Source organism: Delphinus delphis, chromosome 19 (genome assembly GCF_949987515.2).
Source record: "Delphinus delphis chromosome 19, mDelDel1.2, whole genome shotgun sequence".
Classification (NCBI taxonomy): domain Eukaryota; kingdom Metazoa; phylum Chordata; class Mammalia; order Artiodactyla; family Delphinidae; genus Delphinus; species Delphinus delphis.
Genome location: NC_082701.1, coordinates 7,561,086 through 7,586,894, shown reverse-complemented (window position 1 = coordinate 7,586,894; position 25,809 = coordinate 7,561,086). Strand labels below are relative to the sequence as shown.

Here is a 25,809-nt window from a genome sequence, read left to right as displayed (position 1 = left end):
CTGCAGGAACAGCCCCCAAGCCTGTGTCTGTGGCCTGCACCCAGCTGGCATTTTCTGGCCCTAAGCTGGCTCCCCGGCTCGGCCCCCGCCCTGTGCCCCCTCCAAGGCCAGAGAACACTGGGGCCACGGGCCCAGGCCGGGCCCAGCAGAGACTGGAGCAGACCAGCTCATCCCTGGCAGCTGCCTTGCGGGCCGCGGAGAAGAGCATTGGTGCTGAGGAGCGAGAGGGGTGAGGGGTGCTGGGTGCTTCGGAGGGGGAGAAGGCGGCGTAAGAGCAGCTCCGCCCGAATCCTGAAGCCTTTTCCCAGGGTTCCGGGAATGACGGGAGGGGGATGTCACCGTCACGTTGGGCAGATCCTCAGGCTGGGGGGCCCCTATTGGGATGGGAGGAGCCTGGGCCTGGGGTCACCCGGATCTGACCTGCAGGGAATCCTGGTGGCTGCCACTTAGAGGCATGTGAGCTTGGGCAAGTCACTTCTCCCTGTGAGCCCCAGCGTCTCTGTGCAAGGAAGGGAACGGTAACTCCTACTGCCTCGGGAAGTTGTGAGAATTAGGAGAAGACGCACTCAAAGTGCGCACCAACCACGCTCCTGGTAGCAGCCCCCTTGCCCCGGGCCGGCAGGGTGCGGACCGCTGGCTGATCTGACCTGCTCCTTCCCCTGCTGCAGCCCCCCGGGCACCTCCACCAAGCACATCCTGGATGACATCAGCACCATGTTCGACGCCCTGGCTAACCAGCTGGATGCCATGCTGGACTGAGCCGGACCTGCTGGCAGCTCGCAGCAGTGCCCACCGTGACCTTCCTCAGCCACTGCCTTTCCCCCGGCACGGACGCCGCCCCTGCCGCCCTAGCGGGGTCCCTCCTGCTGCTGCAAGCCAACGGCTGTCGGCACCAGGGCTCTGGGAGGCGGCCCCCAGGGGAGCTGAGGGGACTTGTCAGAACCTGACACCTCAGCAGAGCCCCCTCCCAGTGTGTAACCTGACGGGACGGCCCTGCCTTTTGGGCAGGGACCCTGGTGAGAGCTTCCTCTCCAGGAAGAAAGAGGTGGTGGCCGGGCTTCTGGGGTACCTCCTCTGTCCCCCCAGTGTCTCAAGCCCCTGTGCCAAGGCCCTCTGGCCACCCATTGTGCTGTCCTGGCGCCCAGAGGCTGGAGGAGGCGGTGTGTCTGGCCTGGTCCCCCGCAGGTGTTCACAGGACATGTAAACAAGCGGCCAGGCCAGCCTCCGCCGCCGCCCCTGCCTGCCCTCAGTGAGGCAGAGCTGGCGGGGGTGGGAACAGTGGGATTCACAGGTCCCCCAAAGTCCAGACGTTCCCAACTGTAAATGTTATTTTTTAAGCAGAGAGAAATGCATATATTTTAAATGGAATTTATTCTATCTATAACTGCCTGAGAGGACGCAGTGGGGGAGGGGCTTCGGACCACAGCAAGAGCACCCACTGCCCGCCTTGGGGCTGGAAGCCTGACCTGGTTGGCCCAGGCCCCGGCTCTGTAACCAGTAACCTCTTCCCCCAACTAACACCAATGAAAGTGTCATTCCACGTGATCGGGCTCTGTGTTTGGATCTGCGCCACGGACCTCTGAGCCAGGGGTCGCACCTGAGCCGGACCCGAGCGCTCCCACTGACGCGCAAGGAGGAAGGCTTGGGCCCTCCCCTCCTCACCTTTGCGGAGGGGCTCCGTCACTGGCCGAAGCCCTGGGTAGGTCCGTTAGTGGCTGCCTCATGGACCAGCCACAGGTTTTTCTTCAGGAATTTATCAGTTTTAATACAAACCAGTCTGTATTCATTCCTAAAAGGCTCATTTCCAGTAAAAAATAATAATACACCAGTGAAAACGTTCTCACAGGATAACTAGGGCCGGGGCTGAAAGGAGCCCTGGGCTGCACCCCAGGACTGGCTCTCCCCGCCAGCTTGAGGGCAGGCACAGGAGGAGGTTCCAGGGCCAGGCGGGGGCTCTGCTGCATTTTCAGGTTTCTGTGTGAGGCTCCCCCCTGACCACAGAGGAAGGGAGGGAAAGTACTCAGGGCCAAATCCAGGCCCCTGCCCCAGGAATACAGGATGAGAGGGGCACAGGGAGCATGAACCACCACCCCTGCCTTCAACAGTGGCCTAGAGAGCTGTTCGGACCTCCCACGGCTGCTCTCCCACAAAAGGTGGAAGCTCAGCCCCATGGCTCATAGCTCTGCCTGAAAACCCAAGAGCAGAGGGCGCTGCATTCGGTGACCCTGAAGGGGGGCGGCCCACAGGTGGAGGGGGCTGAGGGCCCCTCTTTTAAGCGCACGAGGTCATACATTCAAGAGTCCAGGGGTGCTCCCCCTGGTGAGGAAGAGCCAGACTGTCCTGACACCAAGGCCACAGCTCAGCATCTCTTCAGTAATTCCCCGGGGGGCAGGACGACAGCTGGGTCTGACACCGGGAGTTGGGCCTCCAATGCCATAGGGCGCAAGAGCAAACCCTGAAACATTCATGATATCAACTCCCCAGACTCAGAAATGGGTCTGGCTTTAGCCCTACGATCCAGAGCAACTATGACCACCACGGCCAGTGGCTCAGAAGGGAGAGTTCATGCCCAGCTTAGTTTCAAACTGCAGTTTCTGTCGCTTCTGGTAGCGGACCCGGACCCTGGTAGGGTGGGAGATTAAAGTCCAGGTTAGCGCAGACCCCCAGACGAGGGGACGGGCAGGACACCCGAGGAGGAGGGCGGGACGGCAGTGGGAAGGCAGGGGAACGGTGCCCCGGAGGTGACAGGCTTAGGGAACACACCCAGGCCCAGAGGGGGCACCCAGCCGGTGGCTCACCGAATCTCGTGCAGCTTCACGATCTCGTTGGTGACCACCACGAGGACCAGGGAGAGGCAGCCCAGGAGCCACGTCAGCAGAGGCACGTCCTCCAGGCCAAAGTGGACGTGGCTGTCCCTGTGTGTCCACAGCTGCAGGTCCACTGCTGTCTGGACCACCTGCCCCAGCAACCTGCAGGAGGTGGCAGCCCTGCGTCAGCGGGGTCTCTTGCTTCCTCCCCTGCTTTTCTCAGCAGGGACAGCTTAAGGAGGGCACCCTTCAACCTCTGGCCCAAAGCCCGCCCTCAAATCACAGCCCCGCTGCAGCCACTCCCCTGCTCCCACCCTCCATCCCAGAAGGACTCACACCACGGGCACGGTCACCGCCCACCAGAGGTTTGTCAAGGGGCTCTTTCTCCACAGGGGCTTGGTGCGATGCACGTGGGTGATGGAGATGAAGACTGGAGAAAATGGGGTCAGTGGTGGGTGTCAGACTTCTCACGGCCAGAGGCCTGGTCCCCAGGGTGCCTCACCAGCCCCGGGGAGCCCCTCACCAGTGTGCAGGACAGTCAGGGCGGCGGCGAGCTTCTGAGCCGGCAGCAGCCCGTTGGCGAAGTCGTCAAACCAGGCTGGAGCCGTGTCGGCGTGGCTGCCAAAGCAAGGTGTGGGCTCAGCTTCCTCTGGGCCCCGGGGAGGGAAACCAGGGCGGGGGTGTCAGGATGGGACCCACCTGGGCAGCATGATGGAGGAGCAGTTGGTGAGGTTACGGACCCGGGAGCTGTCGCAGAAGCTCTGCAGTGTGAAGCCAAAGCAGATGAGGCACGAGCTGATGGTGAGGCTGAACTTGAGCAAGAAGCAGAGCAGGAAGTAGTGCTGGGTCTGCGGGAAGAGGAGACCCGTCACCGCTGTGGCAGCCGCCCCTCTGGCACACGGATTCAACGGGGTCCTCAGTCGGTGGGCGGGCCCGGGGGATAAGGAGCAAGGATCTTGCCAGCTCTCTACCACCCCTCCCCCTTGGTCTGGGGAAGTTCGGATGGAATTCCTCCCGCCGCCCCAACCCCACTTCCCTCCCCCAGGGCTCAGCCCCCTCCATACCGACATTCCTCAGGAAAAGCCCAGGCTCACCGGGCTCCACGGTGCTTACCTTCTTAGGAATGGACTGAAGGTTTTTCCCCGTTGCCATAGACATGATGGAGCTATGGGGGGGCTTCCCCAGCAAAGAGATGCTGAAAAGCAGGAACTTCAGTGAAGGGTGGTGACTGTGACCCTCTGTCCCCCAATTCTCATGTGGGAAGGACTTCGGGAGTCCTGAGAGTGAGGGCAAGTCTGCTGGGCAGATGGGATAAGACAAGGGAGAGGGTGCCCCCGGGCCTCCTGTACCAGAAGTGAGCACTGAGCATGGCTTCCTGAACCTGGGCTCCTGGGGACGCTTGGTGACATCCCAACACTGCCTGCCTGGGCACGGAGGGGTGGCCCGGCCTCTCACCTGAGCAGAGGGTAGCAAAAGCAGGACAGCCACAGGATATCGGTGGTGCTCAGGATTGGCGGCAGCTGGACGAGGCAAGAGAGGAACTGAACCAGGAGAAGCCAGGAAGCACGATGAGATTCTAGCAAAGAGTAAGACACTGGGAGCCCCAGGGCTGACTCGCCCTGTGCCCAGACGGAGACTCACGTCCTGGCTGAGAGGAGACGGCGCTGGAGGGGACACTATTCTGCCGGCGGGGTCATCTCCAAAAGCCCAGGGGGGTTCACAGAGGCTGTGGGGGCCCCCCAGGCTGTGCTGCATCCTCCCAGCCTCTCAACCGGCCCTTGAGTGAAGGAGTGAGCAGGGAGGGGCGATGCCCGTGCTGGCCCCACCTCACCTGGATGACCACGAGAGTCAGCTGGCACTGCAGCAGGAAGAGGAAGCACTTGCGAATGCCGTAGGTGGCGTGCCGAGCCTAGGGGCCGGGAAGGGCAGGTTGGGGTCTCTCTCAGGCCCCACAGCTGATAAGCTTCGGCCAAGAGCCAGATGCCCCAAATGTTCCCGCGAGGGAGGGGCGGAGGCAAACTCCACCGCCTGGAAGAGCTTCGCCTGGAGGTGAGCCACCCTTGGGAGCTCAGGCCGGTCCTGCGTCGCGACTGCCCGCCCCAAGCAGGACCTGCCCCCCTGCCCCCGAGCGCCCCCCACCCCGAGCCCCCACCTGCTCGATGAGCCGGATGACGCTGATGGTCTCCTCCTGGCGGAAGGTCAGGGAGCAGGGCAGGCTGTTAAGCTGCCCCGAGAGCTGCAGAGGAGAAAGGCCGTCCGAGGCCTGGGCCATGCTGGTGCTGGTGGCGTAGCCAAAGGTCTCCCAGGAGCAGCGGGACGGGTACAGGGGATCCAGGGCAATGCTGTTCAGCGTACGGGGGGAAGCATACCCATCAGCTGAAGCGTGCCAAGACCCCGTCTCCCACGGGACTGAGCAAGCACCCGCTCCCTCTTCTCCCCACCAAGTCCAGGTTCCTTGGTCCTGACCAGGGCAAGATCCGCTGTGGGGTCTCCGGGAGAAAGAGGCTGGCCCCCGGCTCTGGGGTGTCACCCTGACCTGATATCGCTCTGGAGGAAGAGGCAGCTGTTCCGCAGGTTGGCAGAGCTGCCCAGGCAGCAGGTCACCTCCCCATATTCCTGCATGATCTTGATCATCTCACACATGGCTGAGGGGGCAGAGTCGGGGGGCACGAGAGTCAGGCAGGCGAGCCCCACGTGGGATGCTGGGCAGAGACCCCCAGGACAAAGCAGGAGACAAGGGAAAACAGGCCCCTCTTTGGGACCATCCTGCCCCCAATTTCGTGAACATCGTATGAATACTGTCACTTCTGACTCCCTAGAACGGGCCACCAAGGCTCCAGCCCGCAAGACCCCCAGCTCCTCCCAGCCCAGGTTCCTCCGCTCCCTGCGTGGGAAACCAACATCGCTCCGGAGCCCGCGGGGTGCCCATGCACTGGCAGCGCTCCACACAAGGGCCGGGCTGGCCGAGTAGCCGCCACCACGGTACTCACTCTCGGGGGTGCAGTCGGTGAAGAGGGGCACGAGCAGGGGCACATTGTCGATGTTCTGCAGGTGGGGCCGCACCTGGTGGATGCCCCGGGGCAGCTTGGCCTGCAGACAGCAGAGATGCCAATTGCCTCAGGGTCCCTCCTCCCTCACTCCTCTGCCCTGGACAAGCCACGGGCCAACCCCAGGGCTCTGGGGACACAGACACCCCACCACCACCACATCGTACCCGGTTGCAGTCCTCCAGGAAGCTGGGGAGGTCGCTGTCCGTGGGCTGGAAGCTAATGAGGTCCGAGTGACCCTCCTCCTCCATTAGGAGGAGCCCTTCCGCATCATCTCGGGACACTGTGGGGACAAGAGCCTGTCCCTCACCTTGGGGCCAGACTTCTGGGGGCCTTTCCTCGCCTTGCAGATGACGCAAAACTTCCTGTTTCGAGGTGTCCTCCCCCCCCACCCCGTCGACTGCCGTTGCCGCAGGGAGATCAGAGCCATCTTCCAAGGGGGGGATCCATGGAGGCTCTTTCTAGTTGTAGCCCCAAGGAAGGGGAATGACCCACACCCACCTCGTGTCCACACCAAACCTTTGCCCTCACCCTGATTCAGGTCATCGTGCAGGGATCCAGTGTGGCTAGGACTGGAGGGGGGGATCTCAGAGCCGGGCATGTCACCATTGGGCGTGAGGGAGATGTGACAATTCCAGCCCGTCTCCAGGCCCATCTTTTCTGCAAACACCTGCACCGGGAAGATGGCAATGAACAGATGGGCCCAAAGGGTCACGTGGGGAAAAGGGTCAGTGGGAGCATTGGGGGGTGCTCCCCCACCTTGCTTTTGAGCTCATCCTCCAAAGAGAAGTAGACGAAGCGGATGCAGGCGTTGACCAGCCCGTCGATGAGGCGCACGATGTCCAGCCGGGCCTGGTACTGGGAGGACACCATGCCCATGAAGATCTGCCCGCTCAGGGCCTGCATGCAGTCTTCCTTCTCCAGCACCTCCCCGATCCCTTCTTCAGGAGGCACAAGGCACAGAGCCCGGCCAGGACATGGCCCAGGCAGGACACCCAGGAACCGGCAGATTGCAGGAGGCAGCCCGGGGCCACACGTGCAGATGCCATGCCCAAGTCAATAAGCACGCGGGCCCCAGGGGACCACACACGCAGCCACACACATGCACAACCAAGACATAGAGAAGCCAACAGACACAGGGGAAAAGACAAGGAAAGGTACTCATCAGTCAGGTGACAATCCCTGGTCCAGGGCTAGGGGGCGGGCCCCACCCTCAGCAATGGCTTCAGTTCATGGTCTCTGGGGTCATGAGACCCCAGAAGGCTGTGTGTTTGGCGGAGTGGGGAGGGGTGGGTGGAGCTCTGAGTCCCTCTGCTCCAGCAGGCTTTGTGACCCGGTCCTTTGTCTGACTCAAATAAGGCTAATGCTCTATACACGCTACTGCTTTATAAGCTTCAAAGAAAGCACTTTGCTATCTGTCATCCCACTGGAGCGGCACAGTGAACCCGTGAGCAGGGCAGACAAAGCACCTGGTTATAGATGAGAATAAGGGACTCGCCCACGTCACCAGACAGTGAGAGCCACCGCGGTGTTCCAGGTCCTCTGCTACGGTCTGGTCCAGGCCGCTGGAAGCCCTCCCGGCCCCCGGCCCCCGGGCACAGGGCCCACGGTACCGTCTGAGCTCCAGCTGCCGCGGCGGGCACTCAGCTTGATGGGAACGGTGCTGGGCAGCTCGCACGTGGTGAAGATGCTGCTCCGGCCGGGCGCCTGCACCAGCTCGATGCACTTGCCGTTGAGCTGGGACGACAGGGCACAGCTCATGGGCTTGTAGGCGAAGGCAGAGCAGTAACCAGACAGGCAGGCTCGCTGGTAGAAATCCAGCACTTTCTTTCTGCCGGGGAACCGGGGTGGAAGTGAGGTGAGTGGTCCTGGGATGCCCCACCCCTGGGAGCCGGGCAGGCAGACCACCAGAGCTGACTGCTCCCGCCCCTGGCGTCTGCTTCCTTACCTACCTGTCGGAACCCGAAAGAGGGTAGATGTCGGCTCCATCCCAGAAGTCTGTGCAGGCCTCCAAGACCACGTCGGCCGTGCCGTGGGACAGCATCTGTTCTGTGCCTGAGGGCAGTGGCGGGGAGAGGAAGGCCAAGCCATGAGTGCCCAAGCCACCTCACCTCCGGGGACATACTGCCACCCTTGAGAAGGGCACTAAAGGAGCCCCTGGGGGATGGGAACTCCCCAGGCCTCATGGCAGCAAACCTGTAGGCAAGGCCACTGGGTGCATAGCGCAGGCTCTAAGCTGCCGGTCCTCCAGACAGTCCCAGCATCTGTGGCCACCACCATCCCAGCCCCCGTCCCCGAAGCCAATCTCTGCCACGTTTGAGATCTCGGCAAGAATCTAACGCTCGTCGGCCCAGCGCTCCCTAAAAAAAGACACCCTAAAAAGAGCCCCGCCCTGCCCAGCTCCTGGGAGGTTTGGCCTGATGCGGGCGGAGCCGGGGAGGCTCACAGGTGGTGGTGTCCTTGATGAAGAGGCTGATCATGTGGCTGAGCGGGGGCCGCCGCTTGGTGACACAGGAGAGCCTCCCCAGCGAGGTCTCCTTCATGGTCTCGGCGCTGGGGAGGCGGTAGAGCGCAAGGTGGTTCCCCTGCTTGAAGAGCTCCTTGGCCCCGGGAGTGAAGCCTGCAGGAGGAGGGACGGCACGGGGCCTCTGGGAGGAAGCCCACCCCCACACACCACCCTCCCTGGCGGGGAGGGAACCCCAGGCAGGCTGGGCGGCTTCCCTCTACGCGTCCATCCCGCAGGCAGTTATCTTCCCGGATGAGGAAGCGCCGTCAAGCGGCGGTGCCTGGTTAAAGGGGATGATCAGGGAATTCCCTGGCGGTCCAGTGGCTAGGACTCTGCGTTCTCACGGCTGAGGGCCCGGGTTCAATCCCTGGTCGGGGAACTAAAATCCCACAAGCCTCGTGGCACGGCCCAAAAAAAAAAAAGGGGGTCGATCAGAAGCCCAAAGGGTTGCTGGTGCTCTTGAGCGAGGCCACGCCCGGGCCTGGCAAGTTTGGAGCCGGGGGCCCAGCCTCTTGGAAGAGGCCGGCAGCTAGCCCAGCCGCCACCCCTGCGGTGGCCACGTACCAATGAGGCGGGCGAGCTCGCAGAGGCCCCAGGGCACGTGCACGGGCAGCACGGTGCTGTGGCTCTCCTGCAGGGCGATGTTGCACAGGTGGTCTGAGAACCGGCACAGCCGCTCGGTGACGCTGGCATTGCACAGGTTCAGCAGCACGTTGAGGCCCAGGGGCTTGAGGGAGGTGAGGTGGAGCTGCCAGTTGGAGTCATCGAACTGGATGCAAGAGGGATTCTGCTGGTCCTGGGACAGGCTCAGCATCTCCAGGTGGTAGTCACACACGAAGTCCTCGGCCTCATAGGTCTCGCCCTCCAGCACGTGCTGGGTCTGGAGGAAACGTGGAGGGGAAGAGGGGCCTCAGGCTGGGAGGGATGCGGCGGGTGCCCCCGAGAGAAGGCACCGCCTCCCAGCAGGGCGTGCTCATGCTCGCTTTCTCCCATCCCTCTCGAAACCCCTTCCCTGTCCTTCCCGGCTCCTGGCTGCTTCTAGGATCTGTGCCCAACAACACTGTCACCAGCTCAGAGGAGGCTGTCCAGACCGAGCGAGAAACGACAAAGCACCTTTCTCGGCCACGGGAAACGTTTTTAGAAGGAGCCACTGGCTTTCTGTCTTTTGTACTTTTTTTTTGTTTTTGGCCGAGTGGCATGTAGGATCTTGGCTCGATGGGACCCGCGACTCCTGCAGTGGAAGTGCTGGCACCCCTGGACCACCAGGGAAGTCCCGGCTCTCTGCCTCTTGAAGGTTGTGATTAGGAGGAAGGGCCTTGCCCCAACCAATTACCACCATCAGAGAAACACGGAAAATGGGGAAGGGCCTACTTCACGGAAAAGCCGTGGGCGAGGCCTCAGGAGGTCCCGGAACAGAGGCCAAGACGGCTGTGCTTCGGGCTCCATCCGTCCAGGCCGGGCTGCACCCCTGTGGCCCCTTCGGCAGGGGAGGCCAGGACGCCCTGCGGCTGACAAGCGGGCTGCTCTCCGCCCTCTCCCCTCACCTTGCCGGGGTCTTCTTCACCGCCCTCTGTGTCCCTGCTGAAGCTCACGCTGGAGCCGGACAGGTGTTTGCTGCGGCCGTGAGCTCTGTGGTGAGAGGAGGGCTCGGGGGCCTTGGGGCCATCGCCTGGCCAGTTGCCGCGCTCCTGCTCATTGGAAAGGTGCAGGGTAGGGTTCAGGGAGCTGGCCAGGAGGGCGTCTCGTTCACGGGGCTGAGGAGAGCAAGGAACACAGGCCTCGGACCGGCGTCCCGACGGCTGCCACGGGCCAGTGAGGCAAGGCTGCTTCGTCCCCTCAGGGCGTCATCTCTGAAGCAGATCCTGAGGCCTGAGCCCTCCTCCCCACTCCTCGCCTCGCCCTCCCTGAGGCTACCAGCCGGGCCCAGGCCATACCTCCTCCTCCACCTCGGGATGGCAAAAGGAGCGCGTGGACAGGTCATCCGTTAGGTCCTCGTGGCTGCTGTGCGGGGGCTCCACCTTTCCGCTGAAGAACAGCACGGTCTCCGGGCTGGGGTTGGGCCATGACAGGATCCCCTGTTTGTCCACACAGCACAGGACCTGCAGGGAGAGAAGAGGACTGGGAAGGGGCCTTGGAGGTCCCCAAGCCGCCAGGGGCCGCTTAAGTGACCAGACACGGCCAGAGAGCAGCCTGTCGAGGCCAGGTCCTCCCACGGGGCCCCCCTCACCGTGACGGAGCCCAGGCTGTGCAGCAGGCTGGAGCTGTGGCTCAGCGTAGGAGACGTCCCCTGGATCACCCGCAGGAAGTGGCCCCAAATGCAGCGCAGCATCTCCTGAGGGCAGAGACAAAGCCCGCGAGGCCAGCTGGGGCTTGGCCGTATTTCCCTGGAGATGGCCTCTGGGGCCGACAGAGGAAACGGTCCGGGAGCACCAGGAAGTTGGGTGGAAAAGCCTGTGTCCAGCACGGCAGTGACACATTACCCATGTGGGACGGGTGGACTGAGGGGCTCCAGGAGCCCGTGGGAGGCTCAAAGGCCATAAAGTAGGGGAGTCCCAGGGTTCCAGCAGGGGCCCGAGGGAGCGCGGGCTGGGGGTACGGGGCCTGGAGCAGAATCCATCCTGGGTGAGCGTACCTGAGAGGAGACGGCTTCGGTATAGCTGCTCAGAGTGTCCTCCGAGAACTTGGCCAGCTGTGCGGAGAAGAGGGTGTGAGCCTCGGGGAGGAAACCGCCAGCCAGCCTCTCACAGGCCTCCGAGCTGGCGGGTGGGGCCTCGTGCCAGCAGGGCTCCCGACGCCTTTGGTGAAGGACTCCCGGGCAGCCCTTGAATCCCCCGTCTGCTGACAGCCCGGGTGGACACTCAGCCACCCCCGGGGCCTGGTCTGGAGACCCTTCTGGCTGGAGAGGGCAAAGCCCTCGGAGAGCTGCCCAGGCCCTGCCTGTCGCTGGGCCACGGGGTAGGGGTGGGGCTGGACTCCTGCCCTGTCTGCTGGGCACAGCCGACTCTTTTCATTCCTGTCTTTGGTTCTTTTTGCACTGTCCCCCGACCCCCACCCGCCCCGATGCCTCGGAACAACCTACCAGGGAGCTGGGGGAAGCCTTGCTCATCTGGGCCAGGACACGGGCTTCTCCACAGGCAGTTGCCAGGACCCAGAGCACAGGGAAGAGCAAGGGGAGGATGGGCAGGACGCCATTCACCTGGGAAGGAGCGAGCCACACAGGCTCCCTGAGATGTGCTGGCGGCCGGAGGGAGGGAAGGGCTTCCCCGGCCCTGGGGCCCTCCCCTGAGTAAAAAGGACAGCTAGGGGCAGGAAGGGAGGAAGGGACGCAGGCGTTCTGAAGCTAAGCCTAAGAGACCCCTGGGCTGCAGAGAGGGAGGGGCAGTCAGGGCACCACGAGGGGACGCAGTCTCAGGGGAAAGAGGAAAGCGCTACAGAGAGGAGAGGGCTGCCGCCACCTGCAGCTGGAGGAGGGTGTACTGCCAGGTCGTGACACCAGGGGCATTCAGCATGAAGCGCAGGGCGTTGGTGATGAGGAAGCCAGCCTGTCGGGAACAGGAGAGACGCTGCCTTATCCCCCACAGAGAGACCCAGGCTCTAAGCCTCCCCGTCTTCTGCCCACTCACAGCCCCACCCCTGGCACTGGCCGGCTCACACTGGGACCCTCTAGTCTTCACTCACACGCTCGTCCGAGTCTGGCCCCCAGGCTCCCCCATTTCCTGGCCCTCCCCCTGCCCTGTGCGGCCCCGCCTCACGCACCAGGACCACGGGCACCGCGTAGTGCAGCATCACTGACTGCACCGTGAACCTCTCGTTGTCCAGAGCGGTGACTGGGCGGGACAGGGCCATGTCCAGGCACCACCTGCAGAAAGAGGGGATACTACACTCGGGCGAGCCCTGCTCAGGGGAGAGGCCAGAAGCCCACCCCTTCACCTAGCATCACTGGGTCCTGCAATTCCCTCCTATTCCTTGGCCCCGGCCAAGTGGCCTCCTGGTCACTGTGGCCAGGAGCTCGTGGCAGCCTCTGAAGCTGCCCCCTCGGAGTTCAGACTGAGAGGGGGTCAATCACCCAGTCGAAGAATTCTCACAAGACACTAAAGAGAAGACCTTCCGGAGATGCCTGTGCTAAGGGACCTCAGTATGGACAAGGCGCCTTCCTGTCACCGGCCCCACCACGCCCCCTGCTCACAGGAGGCACCGGGCCGAGAAGTCAGGGGACAGGAGTAAGGCAGGGCGGCGCCCTCACCTGATGTTGTCAATCACAGGGGTCTCGAGGACGCGGAAGAGCCGGTGCTGCTGGGGGTTCTGTGGCCCTTTCTTCACTTCTCCCCGGGGGGAGGGGGGCGGAGAGAAAGGTGGAAACAGGTCTCCCGGCTCCAAGACGATGTGCTCATCATCCTGCCAGCGACGAAGGGGAGGAGGTCGAGGGTAATTAATGGTTCCATGGAAGCCACTCTTCCTTGACCGTTCTGGCTAAGTGGAGACATCTCATTGGGTTAGGGACCATCAGTTAGCACAGAGTCAGTTAGGGTGGGGCCTGGGGGACTGGATTCCTAGCAGCTTGAGGACCAGACAGAAGAAAGAACAGGACAAGGAGAAAGATGTTCCAGCTTTTCTCCATTCTCCTGGAGCCCTTGCCAAGAAGCCCAAGAGCTGGGCTGGAAGCATCAGGATTAAGCCCAGGGACCCTCCCACCATTGCCGGTGGACACTCCCACAGCATTTCCAGGGAAGGAGAAAAGCCTCCAGCTACCTTGATCCCCCTCAGAGAAGCAAACGATTCTTGGCCAGGCCTCAGAGCTATGATGTCTCCTTCTACCAACAGGCTAACTGGCAGGTTGACGAGATGTCCATCTCTGTAGGCCCAGTGTAGGGACCAGGATGGTGCAAAGGGCATGTGGAGGTCTGGGTACATGGCATCTAGCCACTTGATCTCCTTGCCATCCCTGAGGGCATCTGATGAGAATGGAAAGAGGGAAACAGCCTCACCCACTGGATCCACACACCAGCCAGATCCAGCACACAGCTATGAAGCTCTGTCTGCTCTTCTCCCTTCCCCAGACGGCCTGCATCAACCCATGCCGCTCATTCCAACACTTCCCCTCTACGAGGCCACCTCCCCACCACCCCAGCGCGGGCACTTGCACCTCCTCTGAACACCTGAAGCTCTTATTCTTTGTACCCTGCTTCCATTCAAATACATTTTGCTAACTTTGCTAAGGGCTTTGAGGGGTGTGCTGAGCTTCCTGAGGGGTACAAATGTCAGAGATTAAGCCGATTTGGCCCCTGGCTTTGAGGAGCCATTAGCCTTTCTGCCCGCCCCAGGCCACTGCCTGGGTACCCATAGCCGTCCCACGGCTCTCACTGCACCACTGAGAAGAAAGCAGGGCGTCCTTATCCCCTGAATGCTGACCGCAGGCAACGCCAATGTGCTGGGGCTCCTGGCTGGGGCTCGAGACGGGAGCTCCAGGGCTCTGACACACCCCAGGGCACCTTTTCCCACCTGACTCGCCTGCCCCTTGGCCTCACCTTGGATTTGGTCAATGATCCCTCGGAGTCTCCGTTCTACCTCTCGGCGCTTCAGGCGATCTTGCCGCCCAATGAGGACGAGGTTGAGGAGCAGCAAGAGGAAGAGCGCAGAGGCGTTCACCAGCTCCACCCCGTGGCTGGCAGGGAGAAGAGGGGGCACTGGTGGGGGGCGGGCCGGGGGGGTCTCCAGCCCACCAGCTCCACCCCGTGACTGGCAGGGAGAAGAGGGGGCACTGGCGGGGCACGGGCCGGGGGGTCTCCAGCCCAGCCAACCCAGGGCCCCACACTCCCCTCCCCAGTCCCTTCTGAAAAGAGGGTCTTCTTCTGGTTCTGACACCAGCCGGCCAAGGGACTGTGGATCCCTACGCGACCCAGGCGCTGACTCTGGGGGCAGCTCCCCTCTCCCCGGGATGTCCCAGGCGGGTGTGGAGGCGGGAGGGGGACAAGCCCAGACCCTGCGCTGGGAGAGGTGGGAAGGAGCCCCTCCCAGGGCCTCGGACCGCGTACCTGCCAGCCGGCTGGCCCCCGTAGCAGCCCAGCAGCAGCAGCACGGCCAGGAGCATGAGTGAGGCGCCGGGCCAGTGGAAACAGGAGCAGCGGTTACTGTGGTGCAGGAAGCTGCTTCTCCACAGCTCCTGAGGAGGGAGGGGCAGGAGGCCAGGGAGTGAGAGGCCCCGGGGGGGGGGCCAAGCGAGGAGGGAGGAGCCAAGATTCTCTGCCCCGCATCCTAGCCGCCTTCCTCCCTCACCCACCCGACGGAGAGCCCAGGCGGCCACCTCTGTCTTCTCGCTTTGGTCTCGGCTGGGGTCAGGACATCACTCTGAAAGGAACCCCGGCCTCTTTCTGATTTTTAGTGATGCCTCAGTCGGGTCACACCGTCCATCCAGGGTGACAGGGAGAGTCATGGCCCCGAGAATGTGCTTCCCAAGCTTTTCCACCGCCCCAACTAGGCTCTGGACTCCCCATGAGGATGTGTCACCTTCCATGTGAGACTTTTCTTCCGTTCTTTTAGGTGTCCGTCCAGCACCGCCTCCAGCTGCTCCTTCAGGATGCTGAGGGCCTTCTGGGTGGACAGGCCCAGGGCCAAGGGAGCCTCGCCCTGGAGGGAAGCAGGAGGCACTCAGCATCCCTCAAGCAGGAGGCACTCAGCATCCCTCAGGAGGCCCTCCCCGCCCACCTCCCCAGAACCTTCCTCCCTTCTCCCAAATCCTCACCCTCCCTCCCTCCACTAGCCCTGACTCCTCAGGGCGTGAGCATGTTCAGATCTCCACCAAATTAAAAGACGTTCAAGTACACAGTGCCCTGCTCCTCAAAGCCAAGTTTAAAACAAAACCAGAGGGCTTCCCTGGTGGCACAGTGGTTGGGAATCTGCCTGCCAGTGCGGGGAGCATGGGTTCGGACTCTGGTCTGGGAGGATCCCACATGCCGCAGAGCAACTAAGCCCGTGTGCCACAACTACTGAGCCTGCGCTCTAGAGCCCGCGAGCCACAACTACTGAGCCCACGGGCCACAGCTACCGAAGCCCGTGTGCCACAACTACTGAAGCCCACGCACCTAGAGCCCGTGCTCTGCAACGAGAGAAGCCACCCAATGAGAAGCCCGTGCACCGCAATGAAGAGTAGCCCCTGCTCGCCGCAACTAGAGAAAAGCCCGCATGCAGCAACAAAGACCCAAGGCAGCCAAAAACAAAAATAAATTAATTAATTAAAAACAAAACAAGGGCTTCCCTGATGGCGCAGTGGTTGAGAACCTGCCTGCCAATGCAGGGGGCACGGGTTCGAGCCCTGGTCTGGGAAGATCCCACATGCCGTGGAGCAACTAGGCCCGAGAGCCACAACTACTGAGCCTGTGCGTCTGGAGGTCGTGCTCCACAACAAGAGAGGCCGCGACAGTGAGAGGCCCGCGCACCGCGATGAAGAGTGGATCCCGCTTGCCGCAACTAGAGAAAGCCCACACACAGAAACGAAGACCCGGGCTTCCCTGGTGGCGCAGCGGTTAGGAACTCGCCTGCCAATGCAGAGGACATGTATTCAAGCTCTGGTGCGGGAAGATCCCACATGCTGTGGAGCAACTAAGCCTGCAAGCCACAACTACTGAAGCCTGCACGCCTAGAGCCCGTGCTCCACAACAGGAGAGGCCACCGCAATGAGAAGCCCGTGCACTGCAACAGAGACCCAATGCAGCCAAAAATAATTAATTAATTAATTAATTTTTTTTAAAAAAAGCAACAAGAAGAGTCTGGTCTTATAAAAAATTTTAAAAAAAAGAAACGAAGACCCAACACAGCCAAAAATAAATAAATAAATAAAATTAAAACAAAATAAACCCCAAAAAACAAAACCAGAAACAAACCTTTCTTTACTCAGTGTCTTCTAACTCACCTTTCACTCAAGTCCCAACCCACCACCAACAGCATCCCCCAGCCCCACTCAGACCGTGCTCACCACTGAGCTCCCGACTTATTGCACTGGGGCCATCTTTCAGATTTCCCGGGCCAGAAAATAGGTATTGTTTACGTGGGGAGAAGAGAATTAACCTGGAGATTCTGGCTTCACGTTGTTCCTAGTAAAAAACATTAGGGAAAAACCCCCACCGACTTCTGTTACCACCATTTCATAAAAGGGAGGCCACTGTAACCCTACCACATTGGGAAGGACACAGTCTCAGAAAAAAAGGCAGCTGCTGCCAGGAAAGGACCTGCACTGACCGCACTGCACTCTCATCTCACCGCGGGTGGGTGGAACGTGGCATGGACAGGGGTGGTTCCCAGCACATTGTCCTATGTGACCCCATGGCCTGGCCTCTCCCATTGAGACCCCTTGTTCCTGGGCTTCTCTACTGTTTTGTCCTGTCCGTCTACCCCACAGTCCACCCTACGACATCTTCTCCACAACTTTATGTACGTTTCCAGGGCAACCCCAGCCACATGGATTCATGTGCCACCAATAAGCTTACAACTGCTAGATTTCACCTCTAGCCTGACCGCCACCCCGAATTCTGACCCGTTCCCTAAACTGCCGCACAGCTGTTTCATGGGTACCTATGAGTTGACACGTCCAAACCCCCGAAATTACCACCCGGCCCTCCCCGCCCGAGCCAGCACCCCTCCTACAGTTACCATCACCCAGGCACCCCAGCCCCTCCCTGCAACCTCTGCCTCCCCCTCCCACCTCCCCAGTCCCCACCTTTTCCAAACCAACCGCTGCACCCCAGCCAGTGAGCGCATGTCTGATGAACTGACCCTGTTTACCTTTAAAATCTAGCCCAGACTCCTGAGCGTGGTCTGGGATCTGCCAGCTTCTCCAGCCTCCTTTCCTGCCATTCCTGTCACATGCCGCACTCCCCCAGTTCATGTGTCAGCACCTTTATGGATTTTCCTAGCCAAGAACACACTCCCTGCCCCAGACAACTCTTACTTCTCCTTCGAGACTCAGCTCAAACACCACCCGCTCTGGGAAATCTTCCCAAAACCCAGGGCTGCACATACAGGGGGAGGTTTGTATTCCAAAGGCAGCCCGGGCAACCTCGCTCACAGGCGGCATCACGGAGGACCGTCGGTATAGATTTGCCTGTCTGGCTCTCCCACCAGACTGCCAATGCCTTGAAAAGGGTACTAAATTCTTCCATCTCCACACCCCTCCACCAACCACTAAGACAGTACCTATCACAGGGCAGCAGCTCGTGAATGCTTGCTGACTGACTGAATGAACGCCCATGGAGTTTCACTGGTCCCCATGACACCTTCGTCAGGGTTGTCAACCCAGGGTCTGTAGCAGAAACACCTGGACCTTTTACAAACGTGGCTGTCCAGGCCCCACCCAGACCTAGTGAATCAAAACTTCTGGAGGTGAGGCCCAGTCCAGATTGGATCTGATGCACAGATCCCCAGTTGGGGGTCCTGGAAAAAGAAGGCCCCCAGGAAAGGCAGGGCCTGGGGGAGGAGTGAGTGTTTCTCAGGGGCCACCTGAAGAGCACCCATGTGGGCTTCCTCCAGGGAAAGTTCCTGAGCAAGAGGCACAAAGGCCTGGACCTGGGGCACCAAGAAAGGGACTGGGCTTATCTACTGAGTCCTGGCCAAGGGTCACTGAGCCAGCGATGCCCTGGCTGCCTGGGCTCACGCCCTACCCTCTTCCCTCCTATCCCCGGGGTCCTGCCCCGGCTTTGCCCACCAACATTCTGGATTTCCTCCTCCCTGCCGGTCTCCACGTCCACCCACCCCCTTGGCAGGCTTGACCCTCGCCAGACACACATCTCCACGACTAGGAGTTGACGGACTGGGGGCCATATCCCCTGGCTGCAGACCTGGCGTGGTGGGAGGCCCCTGAGTGGAGACCCCATGCTGGCCTGTCGCCAGCTCCCTCGGCCTGAGGAATGAGGACGGGCTTCGGAGTGGGCCCGGCCCAAGACCTCCCAGAGCCCTTGCCTAAGTCTCACCTAATCCCTGCTCTCCACGGTGGCTTTGGGGGATTATGAGGATGAGAGCTGCTGCTTCTCCGAGGGGATAACTGGTTATTTCCGCTCGGGAAGAAATGGCCCTCCGGGCAGGGAGCCGGCACCCGCAAGGGTAAATACGGTACTCCAAAGCACCCACCTCCCTCTGGCAGGGATCGGGGCCTCCCTGAGAGGCCGTGGTCCAGGACAAAGGAGTGTCGGGCAAGGCCTGCATCTCTGCCTCCTTGGCTCCTGGCATGAGGGAAGAAAGCCTCCAGGGGCGGGAAGGAGGAAGAGAAAAGCAAAGGGGGACCACAGGCCTTCTCATGTCCAAGGCAGGATGCCTGCCCCTCTCAGCCCAAGAAGGCCCAAGAAGAATAGCATTTGGGAGGCCCAGCCTCCCCTCCCCTTTCCGCTTCCTCCCTCAGGCTCGACCTGCCGAGCTCCCTCCCCGCAGTGGGATGTGCAGGTTCCCAGGGTGGACTTGCCTAGGCCAGGTCTCCAGAAATGATAAAGTGAGCAAACCTCCTGCGGGCAGGGAAGGGCTGGTCCTCAGAGGTGGAAAGGCTGCATGCCAAAGGGCGGGAGAGAGGAAGAGCTGACAAGTCCCACGGGGCTGCACAATCACCCGGGAAGCTGCTTGGTCTGGAATGAGCGCCAGGCTCAGGAAGGCAGGGAAAGGCTAAGGGGAGCAGCCAGAGAGCCCGGGTGGCGGCCTCCCTCCAGCCAGGCCTTTAGACCAGGACACTCAGGAACTGCCCTCTGCTTGCCCTGTGGCTGCCCTGCCTCTGCTGCCTTATTTCCGGCACCCCCAAACCCCCTGGGCAACCCCACCCAGCAACTGTTTCTGCTCCTTCTCTTCTTCCAGGGTCTGAGAACCTGTCCCATGCTCCTCTCCAGGTGTGGGAGGAGGGGCCAGAGGGTGGCAGATGCTCCCGGGGCAGGGCCGGCAGAGGCGGGAGGGGCCCTGCAGAGCTGAGGGCGTGCATCTGCCCCCGCACGTTGTGTCTGGCTTGGAGCACCAACTCCAGACTGGAGATTAAAGACAGCACAACAGAGGCAAAATAAGCCATTCTGTAATTATACGCCTCCTGAAGAAAGCGCCTGCCTGCACAGCGCCCCGGGGCCAGGACACAGCCCTCAAGGCCAGCCAACCCTCCACGGCCCCAACCCCACTTATCCAACTGCCGTGGCCGCCCGCTGAGGCCTGATGGCCACTCTTCACTCAGTCTCCGGCAGGAGGGTCCCGGGTATGGGTAAAGTCACTGCTTCTCTCATTACCCCATGGCTTTCCCCCACGCGGTATGAGAACTGAAGCTGAGGAAATTGGTGAGAGACGTTCACGCTTTCCAAAGGAAATTCAGAAAGGGCTCATGCGTGAGCTAGGTGGCCTTTCTCAAAGCATAGAGATAGGCTGGCACCCAGCGTGCCCGGGCACCCATGGCAGGGCGGGCGGGGGGGGGCGGTCTGTGCAAGGACAGGGATGGTGTGAGAAATAAGAACGCCTGTCATACACGTGCCATCTGAGCTCTGCTCTTCTTGCCTAGCAGGGCCAAGAAGGGTGAGGAAAATCTGCCCCAGACTTAAGTACCCAAAGGCAGGAAGCAATTCTTCCTACTTCCCAGGTGCTCAGAAACTCCCACTCCTCAGCCCCAGGCACCTCCAGGAGATTCCTGGGGCCAAGGAGCCAAGGCTAAGCAAGGCCTCTACACCAGAGGGGAGGCGTGGCCCTGCTTCTCCCCTGACACTGAAGCTTTTCGGGTAGAAGCAACCCCATCCCACTGTTTTAAGTGCTCAACCTCAGCTGAACCCAACAGAGGAGCTCGAGGCCATAGGAGGCGCAGGCTCAGGAGAGGCTGCCAGCGCGTGCCCATCGCGCCCCGCTTCATTGTCAAAGGGGGACACAGGCGGGGCCTGGGGGCTGGAGGAGCAGCAGGTGGTGACAAAATTCTATCTGCTAAATCAGAACTGCAAGGAATCTGCTACCGAACAGAACCAGCTCCCCAGGGCCCAAAGCTAAGCATCTGGGTCCGTCTAATGAGGCTTTAAGAGCCAACATGCCTGGGCTGTCCTGTGCCACCTCGGTCAGGTTTCCCAGGTGGCCCAGAACCAGAAGCCCCCAGCCCCCAGTCCCTGTCCTTTCGGGACTCCCCTGAGGTTCCCTCAGCACAGCAGCTGTTTTCCTTCCCATCCTACCTGTTTCGGGAGAAAGTGGAATCTAGGTCCCCTAGGCTCAGGTAGTCAGACTGTGAATTGGCCTTGGCCTTTGGCCTTGGCAACAGCAGGTAACCACTAATTAGAACCAGCTGGCCCCTTCGCCAGGTTTCCCGACGGTCACAGCCTCCTTGGCCAGTGCAGGTGAGCGGGACCCACAGCTGGACTCCACGAGGTCTGAACAAGTGAAGCAGAGATTCGGCCACTATCCACCAGGGTCTATCATAGGCGTCACCATAAATCTCTTCCAAGTTTGGCCAGACACAAATCCACTCTGTCTACAGACAAGCAGCTCAAAGCCTCAAGCAGAGGCACCTCCTCCTCTTCCTCACTCTTCCCAGCTCATGCTGACCTGGGCACTTTCACCTGTCTTCTTTCTCACCTCCTGCAGCCAAGACCTAGGAAGAAATCACCCCAGCCCCATTGGCTCCCGCCTCAGTGACTCATGTGGTCCGGCGAGAAAAGCCTCCTTAATGGCCCCGAGGAGGGGTGGCATCCAAGCCTTGTGCCTGGAGACCCGGGTCCCAGCACACCTTGACAGGATGCCCCACGGGGAAACTTGGGCTCTGGTCCCGCTCTGGGTGACTCAGGAGCCTGGCAGGCAGCTACATACACGGGCTTTCTGGCTCCCATCCCCAGCCTCCTTCCACGGTCCTCACTACCTCGTAATCCAAGCCGCCTCCGGCCCAGCTTCCATCTTCAACCGTTAACCCAAAGCCTCCGACACAAAGCGGGGAAGCGGGCGTGTGGAACGGGGGCATCAAGCCCAGCTGGCATACTCACTTTGCTGCCTTTGCCCTGGTGGGCAATCCATAGCTCTGCCCGTTTAAAGAGCATGGGGTAGAGCCTGAGCCACAGCGAGTCAGCCACAGAACTGCCAACACTGCTCTCCAAGAGGAAGAGGAGACAGAGAAAGACAGAGAGGGAAAGAGTGAAGAAAGAGAAGAGAGAAGAGAGCTGGAGCGCGTGTGAGCGAGGAGCGGGGCGGCAGCGGCAGCAGAGTGGAGCTTCAATCTGCTGATTAATTTAGCCTATTTCCAGTCACGCTGCAGATTTAGGGAGGGAGGAGGAGGAGACCGGCTGCCGGTACAGGAGGGAAGGACGGAAGGAGGGAGAGGCTGCGCAGAGGGAGGGAGGAGGGAAGGGGTTGAGAGGAGAAAGTTGGTAGGGGCTCTGCCAGCTGTCCAAGGGCTGGGCCCATTCATCAGAGGAGGCACCGGCGGGTAAGCAGAGGGTGACGTGCCTCCCAGGGGTTCGGATGCGCCCACCACCCACCCCCACCGGAGGAGAGGCTGTGCAGGAAGTGGCTGCCGCCGGCCCGGAGCCCCCAGGGCACCCGCTAGCATGGAGGAGTACTTGGCCTCTCCCCCCGGACTCCCTTTCCTGAGCAAGGTGAGGAGCCCCACCTGGGGCAGCCCCCCAGATCCCTTAAAGACTCCAGCATGGAGTCACGCCAACAACAGCTCTCTCCACAGTCAGAGCTGCGGGAGGCAGGGGGGCTGCTTATTAATAGCAGCACATCCTACGTGGAGGGGGAAGGACCGGCAATTGAGAAAACTGGAGCAGTGACTTCTCGGAGGGCAGAGCAGGGGGCTGGGAAGTGAGAGAGCAGAGGAAGCCTGTGGAAGAGGGAAGAGCCAGCTGAAAGGAAGGGCTCTTCCAACACCTAGGACCCAACATCTTCCCACCAGGTGGCAGGGGTCTCCAAGAGCCGCTAATCAAGGCGAGTGCAGAGCTCAGCCAGGAGCCCATACCGCCCAGCCGCATCCAGACACACCTGCCCAGGTGCTGCTGGGACCAGGGCACTGCCTGCAGACGCCGGGCCTCATCCCAGGAAGAAAGAGGAGGCTGGTGACCTGGGCTCCCATCTCCTCCCGGGGCTTCAAGCAGAGCCTGGGCATCACTCTGCGACCCCGGCTTTGACATACGGGAAGCTGTCAGAACAGACCCCCTGGGTGATGTTGGGGCAGGAAACTTCTCTGGCTCCATCCAGGCCACCCTGAGGATGGGGCTGGAAAACCTCGAGGGAGAGGAAATGGCCTAACAGGTCCAGTAACCGGAGCACGGGCTGGAGCCTGAGACCATTTCTCCAGGGCCCTGTTTCCTAGACGACACCATCTCATGGGCAGGAAAGGGAAGAGAGAGCCTCAGCCGGGAAGGGAAGAGAGAGCCTCTGCCGAGTTCCAGCCGGCCTCTCCCCTCCCCCTTCTCCAGCACAGCTCCCTGTGGGCGCGGGCACTCGCGCGCGCGCGCACACACACACACACACACACACACACCGCCAAACCCTGAGCTGAATGGGAACAGGAAAGGAGGGGCCCAGGCAGTCCAGAGGTTAAGGGCAGGAAGTCTCCGTGAGGCCAGGGAAGGAGGGGTCGGCTTCCGAGACAGTCACTCTGAGGACAGCTGCCACCTGTGTAGTCGGGCTGCAGCCTCAGCAAACTGCCAAGGAGACTCCTGTCCCTTGCTCCCAGGTCACACTCCCCTTTAGCTTTCTACTAAGGCACTGCTCTGGGGGAACCACACCCAAGCAAACACTCTCCCTCCTGTGCAACAGGCCCTAGAAGAACAGCTCATAGGGTCTAACCCAGGTATTCCGCAGCGCCCCCCAACACAGCCCTCTGGCGTCTGGCCCCCCTCTGACACTACCCACTTCAGCAAGTGAAAAGGGAAGCTCTGCATCTGGGGAGAAACCCAGACCATCACTGCCACGGCACATCCACCATGGGCTGGAGGACGGGAGACGAGAGAGGAGGGTCTGCAGGGGACACTGGGGACAGGTAGGTCACAAAGAGAAGGGGGGCAAGGTGCAAAGGATCAACCAGCAACAGCCAAACTGATCCTGGGCTGTAGCCAGGTGATGAAAGGCCACCTTACCATCAACTCCCAGCACGCCAGCTTGCCCACTCCTACGCCTCCAAGAAGGCTTCCACTGTTGGAGGCCCCAGGGATGCACTTTAGAAGCCCATATTTACACAACGCGCAAGGTACCTCAGGTAGAGACACCGTCAGATCTGTTACTTAGCTGCTTGTCCTATTAATTCCTCAACTAGACAGTAAGCTTCTCCAAGCCAGAGGCCGTCCCCCAGGGCCTAGGGTTCTACCACCCGAAGGAAGCATTCCATAAATACGGCTGACGATGGTGGTAATGGTGCTTTCTAGGTCAGGAAAGCATCTATCCAGAAAGAAAAAGAAGAGGATGAAGAAAAACCCTCCCCGACAAATGCCCCTGAGAGATATCCAGCCTGGGTTCACAAGTGTTCTTCCTCGGGCTTGAGAGAGAAACCAGCTGCTGGACCACAGAACTTTGTTTCCCCGATTCACTAGGAATGGGTGTTTCAGCCACAGGCTGGAACCGGAGGACAACACTGTCCTTTGTTTTCGGGACATTCAGCCCCACCCTAGGCAGGCCACCACATTGCACAACATCATAGCCTTTGTTGGGGGGGGTGCTCCCTGGAACTGAGTAGCGCACAGCTCTTGCAACTACGCAGCAGCCCTGCACCCAGGCTAGGGGACGGGCAAGTGTAGCTTTCCCTGTGCTCCAGTCACTGCTAGGATGGATACCTGCAGAGCAGCCAGAGGCATCTGTGAACAGGAGGCTGAACACCTCAGCAGTCAGCCGGGCACCAGGTCTGTGTGGACCCTCAGCTCCTTCCCCAGTCCTCCCCAGACCTCCCCATATCTCTTTGGCAGGAAGATCGCTATCCATAAGTTCAAGTCAATAAATATTTACTAAGCCCTTGCTACATGCCAGGCTCTGTGCTAGGAGCCAGGGACACTGAGATAAAGTGGGACAGACAGATGGTGCCAACACAGCGTCGCAAGTATGATGGTGGAGGTGCTGTGGATATGCTGAAAGGAGGGACCCTGGAGGGATGAGGAGGACGTATCTGGAGAAGGTCATGCCTAAACCGGGTCTTTGTTTTTTTTTAATTTGGCTGTGCCGGGTCTTAGCTGCGGCATGTGGGATCTAGTTCCCTGACCAGGGATCGAACCCGGGTCCCCTTCATGGGGAGCGTGGAGTCTTAGCCACTGGAGCACCAGGAAAGTCCCTAAACTGGGTCTTGAAGAAAGAAAAGTAGGAGTTTGGCAGGAAAAAGGGTGGGGGGGGGATTTGGGGGTAACGGCCTAAACGTGGAGTGTGTGCCCAAACTCTGAAGCGTTCAGAATTACCAGTGGTAAAGGCCAAGGCAGGGGAGGTGAGGGATGCTGGGCAGACAGGCAGGAGTCGGATTATGGAGGGCTCTGGACCCCACGCTGAAGGTTGCGGCAGGTGGTGTGATGCCTTTTAAGCAGGGGCAACGAAAGGCCAGCTCTGCGTGTTGGAGAGCCTTCCCCGCCCGCCTAGTGGAGGCAGGGGGTCAGAGACAGAGGGACCTGTTAGGAAGGTGTGGAAGGCCAGGCAAGGTGGGGACTTCCCTGGTGGTCCAGCAGTTCAGACTTCGCGCTTCCACTGCAAGGGGCACGGGTTCGATCCCTCGTTGGGGAACTACGATCCCACATGCTGTGCAGCGGAGGCAAAAAAAAAAAAAAAAAGGCGGCCAGGCAAGGACCTAGAGGAAGGACATCCCCTAGGGCAATCCTCGTCCCAGGAGAGGGGTGCTCTGTTGGATGACAAATCTAACTCCACGTAAAGATGGTATGCCTGGAGGCTGGGGTGCCTGAGCCAGGCTGGGGGAGGATGCCTGGACCCCTGGGCTGCTTACCCCCAGCTGATTCGGCAGTGTGTCTGGAGTCTGACTGGGGAGCTCTTCTCTAACCACAGAGAGGGTGCCCAACTGAGTACTCAACCCAGCTCAGCAGGTTGGAGCAGAGACCAGCAAAGGGCAAACACGTGAAATTACACACCCCTGGGCAGTGAGTGGAAGACTGGCTCAGAGCCAACCCCAATCAGAAACCGGCTCCCATGCGGCTGTGTTAACTGGTCCACCCTTTGTCCTTGAGTCCCAGCTCCCGGAGCCTGTGTGTTCCACCCAAGCAATAGTACCGTCCAGGGATCAGATCACGTACCCCAAGCCTCAGAGCCGTGCCCCCTCCCTCACTTTTGGTGTAAGGCCTCCACATGAGGACCTCCCAGGCAAACACAGGTAGGGAGAGTCCAACAGAGACACACAGACAATCCCAGTTAGGGAACCGATCATGGCCTACCACATGCTTCTCCTTCAGGTCCATGGGCCCAGGGTACTGCAGGCATGCCCAGAGGAAGGTGGTCACCCCCGAAAGGAAGGCTCCTCCCCAACATGTACGAACCCCAGTGACTCTGTCACAGTCACAGC

General features: G+C 60.7%; 2 protein-coding genes across 6 annotated transcripts in view; one reads left to right on the top strand and one right to left on the bottom strand.

Moving 5' to 3' along the window:
• The window catches only part of CASKIN2 (CASK interacting protein 2), a 13,495-nt gene extending 12,119 nt beyond the window's left edge, over positions 1 to 1,376 (top strand). For all 4 annotated transcript variants that reach the window (XM_059997587.1, XM_059997585.1, XM_059997584.1 and 1 more), the window contains 2 exons: positions 7 to 229; positions 669 to 1,376. In XM_059997587.1, coding sequence (XP_059853570.1) covers positions 7 to 229; positions 669 to 759 — 314 coding nt within the window. In that variant the 3' untranslated portion in view covers positions 760 to 1,376. The remainder of the gene's footprint in view (positions 1 to 6; positions 230 to 668) is intronic.
• On the bottom strand, positions 1,353 to 25,809 carry TMEM94 (transmembrane protein 94). 2 transcript variants are annotated; one of them, XM_059997582.2, is made up of 31 exons: positions 25,682 to 25,809; positions 14,865 to 14,984; positions 14,393 to 14,520; positions 13,886 to 14,022; positions 13,110 to 13,312; positions 12,604 to 12,755; positions 12,117 to 12,219; positions 11,816 to 11,902; positions 11,440 to 11,556; positions 10,993 to 11,049; positions 10,588 to 10,692; positions 10,295 to 10,459; positions 9,905 to 10,114; positions 8,925 to 9,240; positions 8,301 to 8,474; positions 7,807 to 7,909; positions 7,468 to 7,685; positions 6,614 to 6,795; positions 6,386 to 6,524; positions 6,022 to 6,137; positions 5,798 to 5,897; positions 5,344 to 5,452; positions 4,960 to 5,149; positions 4,639 to 4,716; positions 4,263 to 4,348; positions 3,921 to 4,002; positions 3,507 to 3,655; positions 3,331 to 3,425; positions 3,144 to 3,237; positions 2,799 to 2,969; positions 1,353 to 2,622 (listed from the first exon to the last, which is right to left on the bottom strand). In XM_059997582.2, exons 1-31 carry the CDS (start codon positions 25,703 to 25,705, stop codon positions 2,550 to 2,552), a joined length of 4,083 nt encoding a protein of 1,360 aa, XP_059853565.1. In that variant the 5' UTR covers positions 25,706 to 25,809; the 3' UTR covers positions 1,353 to 2,549. The 2 variants fall into 2 exon arrangements, with proteins under 2 accessions (XP_059853565.1, XP_059853566.1); XM_059997583.2 differs by having other exon boundaries at positions 6,614 to 6,792.

What these genes read in the sequence shown, in the direction of transcription:
- TMEM94 (XM_059997582.2), bottom strand. Translation starts at nt 25,705, where the DNA reads ATGGACCTGAAGGAGAAGCATGTG. An exon ending in CCTGACTGTCCTGCACACTG is followed by an intron (nt 3,238 to 3,330) that starts GTGAGGGGCTCC and finishes CATTTTCTCCAG; the next exon opens with TCTTCATCTCCATCACCCAC. An exon ending in GCGGTGACCGTGCCCGTGGT is followed by an intron (nt 2,970 to 3,143) that starts GTGAGTCCTTCT and finishes CACCTCCTGCAG; the next exon opens with GTTGCTGGGGCAGGTGGTCC.